General features: G+C 34.9%; 1 protein-coding gene across 50 annotated transcripts in view; it reads right to left on the reverse strand.

Moving 5' to 3' along the window:
• LOC144958123 (CLIP-associating protein 1-B-like) overlaps positions 1-15629 on the reverse strand; it is a 272256-nt gene that overhangs the window by 44828 nt on the left and 211799 nt on the right. For 34 of the 50 annotated variants that reach the window (XM_078889853.1, XM_078889851.1, XM_078889844.1 and 31 more), the window contains 8 exons: positions 12647-12720; positions 11424-11516; positions 9830-9975; positions 9305-9440; positions 7237-7307; positions 6584-6721; positions 5978-6181; positions 4942-5000 (listed from right to left, as the gene is read on the reverse strand). In XM_078889853.1, the coding sequence (XP_078745979.1) occupies positions 4942-5000; positions 5978-6181; positions 6584-6721; positions 7237-7307; positions 9305-9440; positions 9830-9975; positions 11424-11516; positions 12647-12720 (921 nt within the window). Of the gene's footprint in view, positions 1-2115; positions 2170-4941; positions 5001-5977; positions 6182-6583; positions 6722-7236; positions 7308-9304; positions 9441-9829; positions 9976-11423; positions 11517-12646; positions 12721-15629 lie in introns of all 50 variants that reach the window. The other 16 variants (XM_078889848.1, XM_078889850.1, XM_078889846.1 and 13 more) reach the window with 1 other exon arrangement.

The raw sequence follows: 15629 nt of genomic DNA on the forward strand, positions 1-15629 counted from the left end.
AAAACTTTTGTTGAGAGTTTCCAGAAAGTTCACCAATTGTGTCTCAAGTCGGAGAACACTTGAACAACATGATTTTTATTTTTTTTCAGTGTTTGATTTAAAAAAAAAAAAAAAAGCAAACAAGAACAAATGACATACACTGGATTCATTTTAAAATCTAGAATAAAACCGAGACACAATTCATTCTATGAAATTATCTTTTAACAAACTAAAGAAAGATTGATTGAACCCTGAGATTAGATAATCACAACGAGACAAAACACCAGTCAAGGGGACAAAATCCCAGAGAAATTTTTAATACAGAAAAGGAAGGAAAAAATCACGAGCACTGAAATAGGTAAAGGTAATCAACGCTTAAAAAAACATGAAGATAACAAGATAGAAAGGAACAGGTATTGGTAATGGGAATGAGGTTGCACTTGAAATTACAGGATTGAAAAAAGACCAGGTAGAATAAAGAAAATAAAAAAGTGTTTATGATACCTATGACCGACCCTATACTGTCATTTTACGAATGTGTTCATATGATGATGAGAATAATAATAAGCAACTTTTTTGGCACATATTAGTCATGTGAATTTAGTCTTTATAATAATGTTTTCTATTAATTTGAATACACGGTGCATTAATTCTTCAAATGTTAACATGAGTTAGTTGTAAATAATATTAAATCAAAAAGTGCTCAGAATGTGATATCCTCAGTGCTAACCATAATCCAGTTCATTTTTTAATATGTTTTTTTTTCTTCATATATGTCAATTGAAAATTAGACACACACAAAGATATCCTAGCTATAAAAAAATATGGACTAGCTACCCAATATACATTCTAGTATAACTTCATAAGTTATGGATTTATTTCCCCCTTACCAAAAGCAAATATCTGACAAACAATAAAATCAAATTATTTTCTTCTTTATTGATGTTTGCACATTCCAAATTTCGATGCGACAAAACTATCTCATTATGGAGTAAACACACATTTCTTCCATTAATAAAGAATGATCACTAAAGAAATAATTTTGATATTTATTCAGCTCTAAACTTTCTATCCAAATATTTGATTTAAATAAAACAAACAGAATTTATCGTTCTATAATTAATGTTATTTACGTGATGCTGCATAACAAGCTGAGGGACGGATTTATGGGTTTTTTTTCATAGCTAAGCAACTATCAAGCATTTGTAAACAATGTAAATGTCTCTCTATAAGTTAAGCCCATTACTATCATTGTCAGCAATACCGAATCTGAAAAATTTGCGGTTTTCAGATAACATTTTTATTTCTCATGCGTCTGATGTAATTACTGCTGACTGTTGCTAATTTGGTCTAGAAAAGGAAAGCAAGGTATTCACTATTCGAAAATCAATCATCTCTGATCATTATGATATGCCATTTAGAGTAAAAAGATGTTAAATAAAGGAACTACATAGAATTTAATACCATAAAAAATGGTATGAGGAATATAAATGGAAGGGCTCTATTTGTATCTTCAAATATGATCATCATCATCATCATTATTATTATTAATCGAAGTAAACTATTTTGACAATGTCGATAAGAAATTTATCATTTACAAACTATCACAATTATCAAGTCTAGACATTTTTGCATGACTAGCTTTTCAAAGAAACTCAAAGCATCTATAACTAAGTATGTCCTCACTTATATTTCAAATAATAGAATTTTCCCATTTACATAAGATTCTACAAAATGTCTAATCTAATTCACGGCTTTTAATTATCATTTTTGATGTACAGTATTTAAGATTTAGTTGGGTTTTTCATCATCATTACTGTCATTATTGTTCCTATTATTGTTCACATTTTGCATAAATAAGAACTGTTTTTCTTATGAAACTTATGTTTAAACGATGTTATTTGTAAATTGCATTATTACATTAGAAGCACTAATGTTGTTGGGGAAAACAAATAAAATGGTGGATGGATTGATTAAAGATCAAATTTGACTGAACTGGTGGGTAGTATATGTGACTATAGACTCGTGAAAATCAAATAAATAATGACACAGTGATAATGATATGAGGTTTGAACAGTACAGCCATGCCATTGCTATTTTTAGTAGCACTCTGCAGTTTCCTGTAGCTGTTCTTACCTTTATACACACTGAAACCAAAGTCACTTCGCGGGGTAGGCTGAGGCTCCACGTCTTTTCAGTTAGGGTTGATTTTAATTTAGATTTTTTAATTAATGTTGTTTTTTTTTAATTTCGAATATAGGAAGGGGGAGAGAAGAAAAAAGTTATGAGCATATTTTAACTTATAATATGGAAAACAAGAGGATTGAAAAAAGACCATGTAGAATAAAGAAATTAAGAAATGTGTTTATGATACCTATGACGACCCTTTCAAAGATCATTTTACGAATGTGTGTGTGTGTGTGTTCATATGATGATAATAATAATAATAATAATAATAATAAGCAACTTTTTTGGACTGAACAATCTGCTAAAATTCCAAAATGATTTAGAGCAGAAACAGAGTCAGCTTAACGTTGAGTTCTGTATGGTCAATTCAATAAAAACGTTCCGTTGCAGTTGTAGATTTCTATGTGAAACTATCAAAATCAAATACACTGGAGATCCTGATTTTTGGACTCTCAAATGTGTAGCTTGTTATACGACATCGTGAGCAACAAAACATGAGATTTTGTTCCTCTTTTCGCCAAAGAAAGGCTGTGTTGCCTACTCTTCAAGGGATTGTCCCTTTTCAATAGATGTTTGTTTTGTTTTTGTTTTTTTAATCAAACAGCAACGCTGCATTAAAAACTTTTTCAATCAGGGGGATGTAAAGGACAGATAAGAAGTATGTGTTGCATGAACTGATGGAAAAAACGTATTGAATTTATCACCAAGATGATTCAGCCATAACACTATGTCAAACCCATGAAATGCTTTGAAAATGATGACTTCATGAAGTGAAAAATGACAACTGGGAACTCAAATGCGATGAGATGAGAAAGATGATTTGAGAACAACGGGGAAAGAAGTATTTAAAACGTGTATCAATGAGATGGAGGAGCATTGAGTATTTGCTTTATGAACTGATGAGCAACCCTGAATGAGATGGGTAAAAACCGAGATATATAGGAGATGAAATAATTGAGTATAAAGAGAGTGATACTTTTGAACTTCAAATGCTTATGTAAGATGAGATGAGAAAGATCATTTGAGAACGGGGAAAGATGTATTTAAAAGGTATGTCTAGATGAGTTGGAGCATTGAATATTTGCTTTTTGAACTGATGAACGACATTGAATAAATGAAAACAGGATACATGAGATGAAATAAATTGAGCATAATGAGTGATACTTTGGTACTTCATTACTAGTGTAAAATGAAGGTGAAAATGAAGTACATAGAACTCTGTGCTGGTTGATGAGGCCTATTACCAATGCTTCTTCTTCCACAAGCCATCTACATACACTGCAACCCCCCCCCCCCCCCCCCCCCCCCCCCCCCCCCCCCCTTCCATACCTCTTCCCTACTCTCTTTTCCTTTCAACAAAACACTCTAAGAAACAATACAACAAATAGTCACAGAAAACATCAGTGATTTCAAGCGACAGGAGAAAGGCTTAGTGGGATGATTATCTGATAGTTTTGTGAAAGTTAAGGAATGTGATAAAAATATTGGGAAGTATTTCAGTTTTGAGTACTATCAAATCAATACAGGATTCTGATGTCTAAAATTGCTAAGTTTGAGGTATCCGATGTTCTCCAGTGATAAATACATACAAATTGGCACATACAAATATAGACTTCCACAATAAAATAAATTTCTTAAAAACATAATAAAATATTTTTCAAGACAGAGTAGGGACAAAGAAGTTTTTTTTTTTTTTTGTTGTTTTTTTTTTTTAATGAATAAAAGAAAGAAAGAAAGAAAGAAAGGAAAGAAAGAAAGAAAGAAAGAAAGAAAGAAAGAAAGCCATAAAGAAAGAAATGATTTTGTAGAATGCAATCAATCCTAAGCAAAACATGAGTTAATGACTGATATATGATACTGAATAACTGTATTTCTAAAACTTCAATTCCAGCGGATAAATGATGTGATGATAATGGCAATGGCAATAAATACTCAAATTAGTCACTACTAGTACTACATATTAATATAAATACAATGATAATATTTCCATAACATACCGACATGAACTACTTTGAAAGTCATGATATGATAATATTTGACAGCCTATAATCCTATACATGTGAAAAAAAAATATTTATCTTAAGCAATAGCAAAAATGACCAATTTATAAATCTATTCATTTCAAACTGGATTCCGATTTTTTTTATAAAGAGAAAAGATAAATCAATCAATAAATTCAATAACATAAAAAATTAATTCATTAATAATCAACCGTCATTATAGCTATTGCTTGAGTGGTTATGAAGTATTAAACCAGTCGAATTATCGACTCTTGTGTTATGATTATAGTCTACTGAAAGAGTTTATTAATTAGAATTAGCCATGAGGATATAATATTGACACAACAATGACACACATCTCTCACATACGTGTCATAATCTTGTATACCAAGGAAGTCTGACTATTACGTGCAAGTTTCATATATTATGTTAAAAATCTTCTTTTTTTTTTTTTTTTTTTTTTTTTTTAGCCCAACCCCTTCCCTATACCCCTGTGACCAAGTTTAGAAACTAATCACAAATCCCAGGAGAATAGTCGTGTGATCTAAACACACATGACAGATATTATTGCAGTAATTGTTCTTTTTTTTTTTTTAATTTCTCAAAATCACCTATTTTGCACTTACAGGTCTCGAGTCAGACGTCCTCAATACATGTAAATGAAAACATGTATATGGATAATATGTGACAGAGAAAATGAAAATGGTACAATATCAAGAATATACACAAAGATGATAATGATACGGAAATGAGGGGACAAGAGTTGAGTTCCTACCTCCCGCATCACTGCGTGAAGAACTTATCCTTTGAGGAGCTTTCCGTAATGACGATGTTCTGAGGGGCAGAATTGAATAAAACATTATTTGGATCCACATTTATAATCTATTAACAGACTGCTTTATCACAAAATCTTAAAAACAACAAACCCTGTTATGAAATGAAATTGTTTTTAAGATTTTTTATAAATTGTAAGAACTTCTCAATGTAAAAGTTATCCACTAAACTTTAAAGATTTTTTTCTTTATTATTTTTTTTTTTTTCAAAATTCAGAAATTCTTAACTCACTCTCCGACATGCTTTATTGTGAGGATGGAAGAACACAGCTTCATCTTTTGTTATCTTTGATATTGCTATATAATTTAATCGTTTATAAATCAATAGCAATGCAACAACAAAAACCACATATATCCTTAATACTATAGTAAAAATATTGATGACCGCAAGAAGAAGAACAACAACAACATAGACAATAACAACAATAACTACAAAAATCATTTTCAAATGTGACTAGTAAAAGTCAATAAGTAGTAGATAGATGATAAAGATGTTGAAAGAAATGGACCATCCATGGAAGAAGGAAGAACAAAAAAAAAAACAACAAAAGTGACAGAAATGCAAACAGCACAAAGTCAGAGAGCTCAACAGAAATGAATATAACAGCTTTCCAAATATAAATTCAAAATTCACATGGAACACTTCAAGCCCATAACGCTTCTTCAGAAAAACAACAAAAAACAATTTTTTGAAGCTGTTACATTCTTTTCTGTTCCAACTTTTTACAGTCCACAGCTTCTGGCAGCTTAGTATTCCCTATAGATAGAACGAAGTTGGCGTCACTCATGTCTTTGTTATTGCTTTTTGCCATCCACATCTATGAGTAATTCTCACTAAACAGTATTAACAAGACTATAAACGTTCAAAGTTACACCTAGTTTTGTGTGTTGGTCTGTTATACTTCCGGAAGGCAATGTTGTGAGCTTCATAGCCCAGTGCATACTATCTATATAGCCCCAAAAAGCAAATTTCCTTACCCTGCACCCCCGGCATAAGCAGACCGTTCTTCACTGGCAGCCCTGGACCGAGGCCTGGGCCGTGTGTGGTGGTCCCCATTTAGGCTGCTGTTAGAGGAAGAGTTGCTTATTTCCCCTTGTAACATCTTCTGCTTGGAGGCATCCAAGGATCCAAGCAAGGAGTCTGCCTGAGACTTGAAGTGGTCAGCAAATCCCCAGAATGCTCTGTGACAAAGAATGTAAATTTTCATTGCTTTGTTTTCCTCTTGTTCAAATGAATAAATGAATGAATGAATGAATGAATGAATGAATGAATGAATGAATGAATGAATGAATGAATGAATGAATTAATTAATTAATTAATTTTTAAAAGTAAATGAATAAACAAGTAAATAAAAACTAAATCAATTAACAAATAAAAAATCAATGAAGAGATAATCAAAATAAATGAATATAAATAAACAAAGATGGTGATTATGACGACAATGATGATGATGACGATACGATGATGATGATGATGATGATGATGATGATGATGATGATTAATGATGATGATGAGGTGGTGGTTGGGTGGTGGTGGTGGTGGTGGTGGTGAATATGATGATAAGGGACATGACCGTTTCTTACTTTCTAGAATACGCCCTGGCTTCTGAATCAGCATCACTGATACCCTTTTTAATGCTTTCCTGTAGAATAGCTATGTGTTTCTCCAGGCAGTGAGTGGGCCAAGAGTGGAGGATTTGGTTGATGAATTCGTAACATGACCTGGAAGAGAAACAAACAAGATTCAAATATTTATTTTCGTAATCGTTATCCATTTATATATACAAAAATTTATCTATACGACTGATCAGGAGGAATATGGCTTGGACTGATTCCTAAATCTTGTTTCACTCATTTTTAAAAACTTCTTGATGTTATGTAATGATTGTTAATACTGCTCTACTCTGGGGAAAAAAATAAAAAAATAAAAGTCTGGCACCCCAAAAAAAATATCAAGAAAAATTTATCAGAGTATCACCAAAGTGAAGACAAAAAATCAACTTCGTCCATATATTTTGACGCCTTCAGTAGAAAAACACAAAAGACATGAAAAAGAATTTCAATAATGGAGGAAAGAAAGAAAGAAAGAAAGAAAGAAAGAAAGAAAGAAAGAAAGAAAGAAAGAAAGAAAGAAAGAAAGAAAGAAAGAAAGAAAGAAAGAAAGAAAGAAAGAGAGAAATATTTTTCAGTGTTACGAGTTCAGTGGACATTATTAATATAAAATGGCACCGTCTTACCTTCGGATGATATTATTTTTGGAAGAGACATTGCCTGTGATGATGGGAATGAGGCGATTCGTGTGAACATACTGGGGGAAGACAAAAGATATATCAATGGATTAAACATGAAAACAAATATACCTCTATCATTATCTAGGGTTCAGTACTTGGACCCGTTCTTTTTGTTTTGTACGTTGGCCCTCTGTCTAAAATCATCAGAAGTTTTGGTCTGTCTTACCATCAATACGCTGATGATACGCAATTGTACTGCGTTTCCAATATGAGAAATTTACAAGAAGTATCAGCCAATAGTAAAAATTGTATCCAAAGTGTTAAGAAATGGATGAATGAGAACAGACTGAAACTGAATGATGATAAGACGGAGGTGCTGTATGTGGGGAACAGGAAGTGGAAAAGTGAAACAGATTTGAAGTTGGGGGATGCCTCTATTCAAATTGTTGACAAAGTGAAAAACCTTGGCACATTCTTAGACTCTGGACTGTCGATGGAGCATCAGGTTAATAATTTGGTTAGATCTCTCTTTTTCCAACTAAAAAAGATTGCTTCCATTAGACGGTTCATATCTGAGGATGTGACCAAGCACCTGGTTGTGTCCCTCGTACTATCGAAATTGGATTATTGTAATGCTCTGTTGTTTGGCGTTTCGCAATACAATCTGAAACGTCTTCAGATTGTCCAAAACAGCGCTGCCAGACTAGTATTTATGAAGCGTAGGTGCGACTCTCGCGGACCTCTACTTCATGACCTGCATTGGCTGCCTGTTGAGAAAAGAATTAAATTCAAAGCTTGTGTTTTAGTGTATCGTTGTCTTGAAGGTACTGCCCCTTCCTACCTTTCAGAACTAATTGAAAGATATTCAAAACCCCGCCCCTTACGTTCGGCCAGTGATTCCACAAAACTAGTTGTCCCTCGAATTCGGAAAAATGCTGGAATGAGATCCTTTTCTCATTTCGGACCCTCTATTTGGAACGCCTTACCGCAGAGCATTCGTGAAAAAGAATCTTTGTCTATTTTTAAACGTTCGCTTAAAACATATTTGTTTCGATTTTAGTAGATGGTATGAGAAGCAAGATAGGTTTGGTTTGTGTTGTGTGTTGTGTTGTGTGTGTGTATGTGTGTGTGTGTGTGTGTGTGTGCTTGTGTGTGTGAATGAGTATGTTTCAGCCAAAGTAATTTGTAATTTAAGCGCTTAGAGTCTGGTGTCTCGGAGTTATAGCGCTATATAAGTTTTCAGCATTATTATTATTATTATTATCTAGATTTGTTTTTTTGTTTGTTTGTTGTTTTGTTTTTTTTTTTTTTTTGTTTTTTTTTTTTTTTTGGGGGGGGGGGGGGGGGGGGGGGGGGGGGGGGGGGGGGGGGGGGGGGGGGGAGAGAGAAGAGATTATGGGGTATATGTGTTTTCCTTTTAACCATTATAAATAACCATAGCATAAAAAATGTTGTCTGGTAATAAGAGATAATTGGGTTGTTTTAGAATATCACCCTTATCATTAATAAGAAGTAAAAACCATCCTGTGATGTAATGGAAAAATAACAAATACAAATAAAACAAGCCACAAAAACACATTATGATAAAAGTGAAATTCAAGGAAATAGACTTGCCATCTAATATCAGCATTCCTTTCCATTTTTAAGCCTTCACGTTTCTGACAACACATTTCGGGGGGGTACACAGACTAAGTATCCTTCGCCTTTGGATCTGTAGGTCTCCAGGTAGGGGGGAGGGGTCAAGTCATAGTTGTGTCCTCAGAAAAGGCTCTTTCCTCACATTTTTTCACCGTATTCAGGTGTGTACCTCACCAGTAACGGTGTAGACTGTGTTTTAAAAAAATAAGTGTAATATCGCCCAACAGGTTTCATGTCTCGGACCACATGATACGTGTTGCTGTTGCCTGGGGACTCTTTGTAAGATTTGAGCACGTTTAGAGGATATTGTCTTATAAATATACAGTTTTTAATTTTTTGTTTGTTTTTTGGACACAGTGGGTCACTTATGAAGTACAAGTTTCCTGGTTAAAGTGGAAGAAGGAAAAATTATCTACCACAAGCTCATTGGACCTACCTGCACAATAAACCGGATACAGACGAGACCAGAGGTGGCCATGACTTTGGCACTGTTGGGAATGAGGTTGAGGAGAGCAGGTAGGAGGGCCTCTGCAAAGTGGTCAAACCGGGGCCCCAATTTTTGGGACATGTACCTGAAAATGATGCAAAGAGGAATAGCGATTAAAACTTGTATTATAATATAATTATCATTTTCATTGGGTTGATGTAATGATGATGGTGAATTTGATAGTAATGAGAGTGGCGACAAGGAAGATTCAAACCATGGTGATGTTGAGTTTGAAGATAATGAGTATGATGATGATGATGATTGGTGATGACGGTGGTGGTGGTGGTGACAACGACGACGATGATGATGATGATGATGATGATGATGATGATGATGATGATGATGATGATGGTGATGGTGGTGGTGGTGGTGGTGGTGGTGGTGGTGGTGGTGGTGACAGTGTATTCAAATTAAAATGAGACAATTTAACATTGAATATTTAACAATCTTTTACATTAAAAATAAAAATCTTACGCAATGGTGACACATCCCTCCCTGACCACCTGAGATCGAAGGTCTTTCACCACCATGATAAAGGAAGACTCTAACATTCTGAGGGACTGGTAGAAGTCATCATAATCTGCAGCACCAGCCTCCAGTAGGGCACGTAAGTGTTTTATCTGTGAATAAGATGAACAAAAATGCAACCCATGGTATCTGACTAGTATCGTCCCTGACCAATCTAGATGAAGAAGATAAAAGTTTAAAATGGTCAGATTTGAAAATGTAAGAATTTTGAAGTTAAAGAAACAAAATGCGCTCTCCTCAATGAAATAAATATAATGTGAAATTGAATGTAAGCTTCAATTTAATGTACAAATACAGATAAAATGGACGTTTTAGGTTTACCCTTTATCAACAAAACAGGATGAATGAAAGACTACAGACGAATGAGATAATGTGGTAGTGACGTTGTTAAGATGAATCATTGAGTGAATTGCAGGAAATGTGAGAGATCTATATATGTGTTTAGTCTTGGTAAGCATTTTGTTAATTTAATTCTTAGAAAATAAAATAATACCTAGATTATACCAATATGTAAAGAACGACCCTACTCTCTATATGCAGGTCTTCGTCTTCTTCTCCCCCCCCCCCCCCCCCCCCCCCCTCCCCCCCCCTCCCCCCTCCTCTCTCTCCTCCTCTCTCTCTCTCCTCTCCTCTCTCCTCTCTCTCTCCTCTCTCCTCTCTCTCTCTCTCTCTCTCTCTCTCTCCTCTCCTCTCTCTCTCTCTCTTCTCATTCTCACTCTCTGTCATACCAAGCTTTTCAGACGATCACACAAATTTGTTTTAAAATCCTTCCAAAGCTTCTATTCAAAGATGCTTTATTCAAAACTATTCGCTCATGTGAGAAGAGAGGTCCAACAGCTTGCTTGATAAATGGCTTATGTACATAACGTGGATTCGTCAAAGTATGCATGGATAACTCCACAGCTTTTGCTTGGACTTAAGTGGTTTGACAAACGATTTAATCTCTATATTCTGATAACTCCCTTCAGCATTTATTTCTCCTGTAGGTGATTTGCAAACATATTAATCTCTCTCTCTCTCTCTCTCTCTCTCTCTCTCTCTCTCTCTCTCTCTCTCTCTCTCTCTCTCTCTCTCTCTCTCTCTCTCTCTCGCTCTCTCTCTCTCTCTCTCTCTCCCCCCCCCCCCGACACCCACACCCCAAATGGTATGGGTGTCTGTCTTCTGGGTAATCAGAGACTTCATGAGACTTTTCAAAAATGTTATCTGAGCATACTTTGAGCAGATTATTACGCTTACCAAGTTATTGGATGTGCCCTTGGCTAAGAAGCTCACAACATTGCCATCCGGAAGTATAACGGACCAACACACAATACTATGTGTAACCTTGAACGTTTACAGTCTGGTTTTAATACTGTTTAGTGAGAATTACTCATAAACGCGGATGGCAAAAAGCAATAACAAAGACCTGAGTGACGTCAACTTCATACGATCTATATATGTTGTGTGAAGCATTCTCATAACTAATCACTGTCTTGCCGTTGGCAGTCCAGGCATTTGTGTCAAATGGTTTACTTTTGAGGAGTGTAGTATATATACTTACATGGTCTATCCTTTTCTCCCAAGATGCATTGGGATCTGAGAATATTTCTTTACATTTTAACATCTGTTCTTGAACATCTCTCGCTGAAAATATCTGTAAGAGGAAATGGAGGTAGAAATTTAAAATAAATAAATGAATAAATAAATGAATAAATAAATAAAATAAATAAATAAATAAATAAATAAATAAATAAATAAATAAATAAATAAATAAACATATAAATAAATAAATAAATAAATAAATTTGTCAAATGGATGTTGTTCCTGTGTGTGTGTGCGCGCGCTCATGTGTGAGTGTGTGTCTTTTTATTTGGTTGTTGTTTGCATGCTGTTTTTTGTTTTAACTCACTCTATCTTCTTTCTCTCTCTCCTTCATCAATCCTATATCATTTAGAGAGAGAGAGAGAGAGAGAGAGAGAGAGAGAGAGAGAGAGAGGGGGGGGAGGAGAAAAAGAACAGCACATCTATAATGCTTTAGCAGATGATCTGGCGGTAGCTCATCATCGAACCAGGAGGTAAAGAATGCTTTCCTCTTGTCCACCGAGCTGTAATTGGGTATTAGGCTCGACTAGAGCTAGAGGAAGGTGATTAGCGACAGATTAGCATCCTTTCCAAGAGGTAGCGAGTTTAGCAAGCCAATGTTTCTATTGCCGGTTTTAACACGACGTAATATTATACCTAGAATAATGAACGATCCAATGAGCCTCGTTCGTGCCTTTAAAATGGGTCAATACTGACTGATGATGCAAGTGGAAGTAAGTCCCTGCTTTTTAGGGGGAGGGGCATCTGGACGCATCATGACTTAAATTTGACTCTTTGACTTGGAGATGCCATGTTGTTATTGTTGGTGTGTTGTTGTTGTTGTTGTTGTTCAAATTTTATCTCGGCAATATCATTCATGCAGTCTTCAGACAAAAGTGAGCCTTTAACTTTTACCATGTTAGTCCATGATTCACTCTTGCCTTGTTATTGATGTAGTTGTTGTTGATGTTGTTGTTGTTGTTCCTTTTAACATAATTGCATTCAAATGAAACATAATGCAAAGTTAATGGAAGGGGAGAGAGAGAGAGAGAGAGAGAGAGAGAGAGAGAGAGAGAGAGAGAGAGAGAGAGAGAGAGAGAGAGAGAGAGAGAGAGAGAGAGAGAGAGAGAGAGATGTGGTGCACACTGGAGATTTTGATTACTAATCTCTTCAAAGATTCGAAACCATGAAATTTATTTATACCTTTGCCTTGGGTACATCAAGGAAGGACTTGCTAAACAGTTCCTCGTCCACTGCTCCCGACCCACCAGCCGAGGCTGAAAGAGAAAGAGATCAGGATGAAATCAAACAATTAGAATTGGAAAAAAACAAAAAACAAAAACAAAACAAATAAACCATCAAAAAAACAAAACAATAATAATCACACAACAGATTATTTTAAAATAAATGTGTGAAATATTAGAAGAAGAAAAATTGTGTCTTAGCAAGAAAGAATGAAATTGGATCTAGCCCAGGGGAAAAAAAATAACTCGAACAAAAACAAAATCAAACAATTAAAAAAATTACTCTCTCTCTCTCTCTCTCTCTCTCTCTCTCTCTCTCTCTCTCTCTCTCTCTCTCTCTCTCTCTCTCTCTCTCTCTCTCTCTCTCTCTCTCTCTCCAGAGCTCTCTTTATTAATCGTGCAAATTATAGAACATGCATTAATTATCGTTCCTATCTAATCAAATCAAGAGAATATTATATATAGCGATTCCCACACACTCCAATCAAGTACGTTGTAAATGTGTGTGTGAAGTGCCGCCAGTCGAGGACTCTATTTGGAGTAGTGACTCGTTAACTTTCACCGACTCTTGTCTGTCGTCATCACCAACATCACTGTATTACTACTCGTATCCTTTCTTTAAAAAATATAGCATTGTGGAGAACATTGTGCTTATTTGAGTCAATAAAAAAATTGATACGGCGCACAACTCTACTGAAAGATTTGAAAATTTGAAATGTATTTTTTACAGATAGATAAACAGATAACTTGATTTCCTTTTATAATTTAAAGTCAGTTTGAAAGTTCGTTGAGTCAAACAGATAATATCATAAAATATGTACCGACGACACTTGGCTCTCAAAATCAACTAATTTTGACACTGTAAAAAGTTGTCAATTTGCGTCATCGATTTATGACATCAAGTATTATTATTACTTCCGTTGTGTTGTTGATTTAGCGGTGATCAGTTTTGTTATGTTCTAATTGCGTGAATGTTTGCGTGTGTGTTTGTGTGTGTGTATGTTTGTGTGTGTGTGTTGTGTGTGGTGTATACATGTGTGTGTGTGTGTGTGTGTGTGTGTGTGTTGGCATTTTTCAGCAAATCGCATTCATAGTGATATTATTCACTTGATCACATGAAGGTATTTCAGTCGCCATTTTGATTATTTTTTTACTATTAGGGTTAGCTCGAGAGGTTAGTCATAAGTGTTATTAAAGGTGCTAGGGTGTTTGTTTTTCCATAAGTTAAGTATAGGGAGACATTCCGAAAGTTCCTACATCCCCAGTATTCTTTAAATTTGTATTTTCACCGTTGATATTTTGTCAGGCATTTATATATTCAGTTTGTCATTATATAGAAGTATTTTAAAAACTCTAGAACAAACCTTGATAGATTTGTGAAAGTTTAACATTTCCTTATTTGATTTTCGGCCGCCATTGTGATTTGTTAAGTATTGAAAGGTAGTGCAAAGCAGTCCGAGGGTTGTTTTTTTTTTTTTTTTTTCTATTAGGGTTAGCTCGAGAGGTTAGTCATAAGTGTTATTAAATGTGCTAGGGTGTTTGTTTTTCCATAAGTTAGGTAAAGGGGAGACATTCCGAAAGCTCTTACATCCCCAGTATTCTTTAAATTTGTATTTTCACCGTTGATATTTTGTCAGGCATTTATTTATTCAGTTTGTCATTATAGAAGTATTTTAAAAACTCTAGAACAAACCTTGATAGATTTGTAAAAGTTTAAAATTTCCTAATTTGACCATTGTTTTGATTTTCGGCCGCCATTGTGATTACACAGAGGACGTTGTTTACCAATCTGCCCTCATTAAATGACGGTGAGTACAGTATCGAATGAAAATAGTTCTTTCCCCGCGAAATTGCGGGCTTTTTACTAGTAATATATAATCCAATAAACAAAACACAAATAATGTCTTTTTTAAACTCTTAATTTAATGTCTTTAAATGCATTTGTTGTTGTTGTTGTTATTATTATTATTATTATTATTATTATTATTATTATTATTATTATTATTATTATTATTATTATTATTATTATTATTATTATTATTATTATTATTATTATCATTATTATTATTATTATATCATCATCATCATCATCATCAATGTCATGGGATTATCATAATTGAAAGAAGAAAAAAGAAAAAGAAAAAAAAGTGCATCTAGTTAAGCAGAAGAAGTTGCCACATTACGCAATACAAGTAACTACATATCTAAATTATAATAACAGCAGCAAAGATTACAAAGCAAAACGACAGGAACTGAAATGAAATGATGGCACACCAAAGGAAAACAAACTACACAATGAAGAATGAAACCGCTCCTCCTCCTCCTCCTCCTCCTCCTTCTCGTCCACTTCTTCCGTCTTTCCATCACACCGTTGCCTCCTTCCCTCCCTCCTCTAAAAGACTCAAGTCCTATTGATTTTAACAGGGTTGTCTTCTTTTTGTTTTTTGTTTTCTTAATCGCTATCTTTACGGAATAACAGTGGTCATTCAGAATCATTAGTCCCATCGAACCGGAGTTTATCTCGGATTCTATAGCGTGAAACGGGCAAAAGTGATTGACTGCTTGGTACCCTTTGGAGAGGACAGTTAGTCTATCACAAAGTACTTTCCGCCAGATCAAGCAGATCCAACTACCCAATCAATCAGTGATAGGTGGACCCCGGGGGGGGGCTTCCTAAAATATTCTCGACTTCATCCGGGATCGATCTCGTTCCCTTTGCGTGAGAAGCGGGTGCTCTATCCCCTGATTTATCTGAGGAACCAACTCCTCCCCCACCCCCCACCCCCACCCCCCTTTCCCCTAACACCCCATCTTCAAAGAATATATCCATATTATCTTAGGGGGGAGGGGTGCTTTGAATTTAAATACAATCAATGTAGTGAGATCGTTCGTTTCAAGGCGCCAGACAAAAATAAGGTGATAAAACCCATATTTTCAATGAA

This window comes from Berghia stephanieae, chromosome 12, assembly GCF_034508935.2.
Source record: "Berghia stephanieae isolate SIO BIC M18660-M18661 chromosome 12, UCSD_Bste_1.3, whole genome shotgun sequence".
NCBI classification, from domain to species: Eukaryota; Metazoa; Mollusca; class Gastropoda; order Nudibranchia; family Aeolidiidae; genus Berghia; species Berghia stephanieae.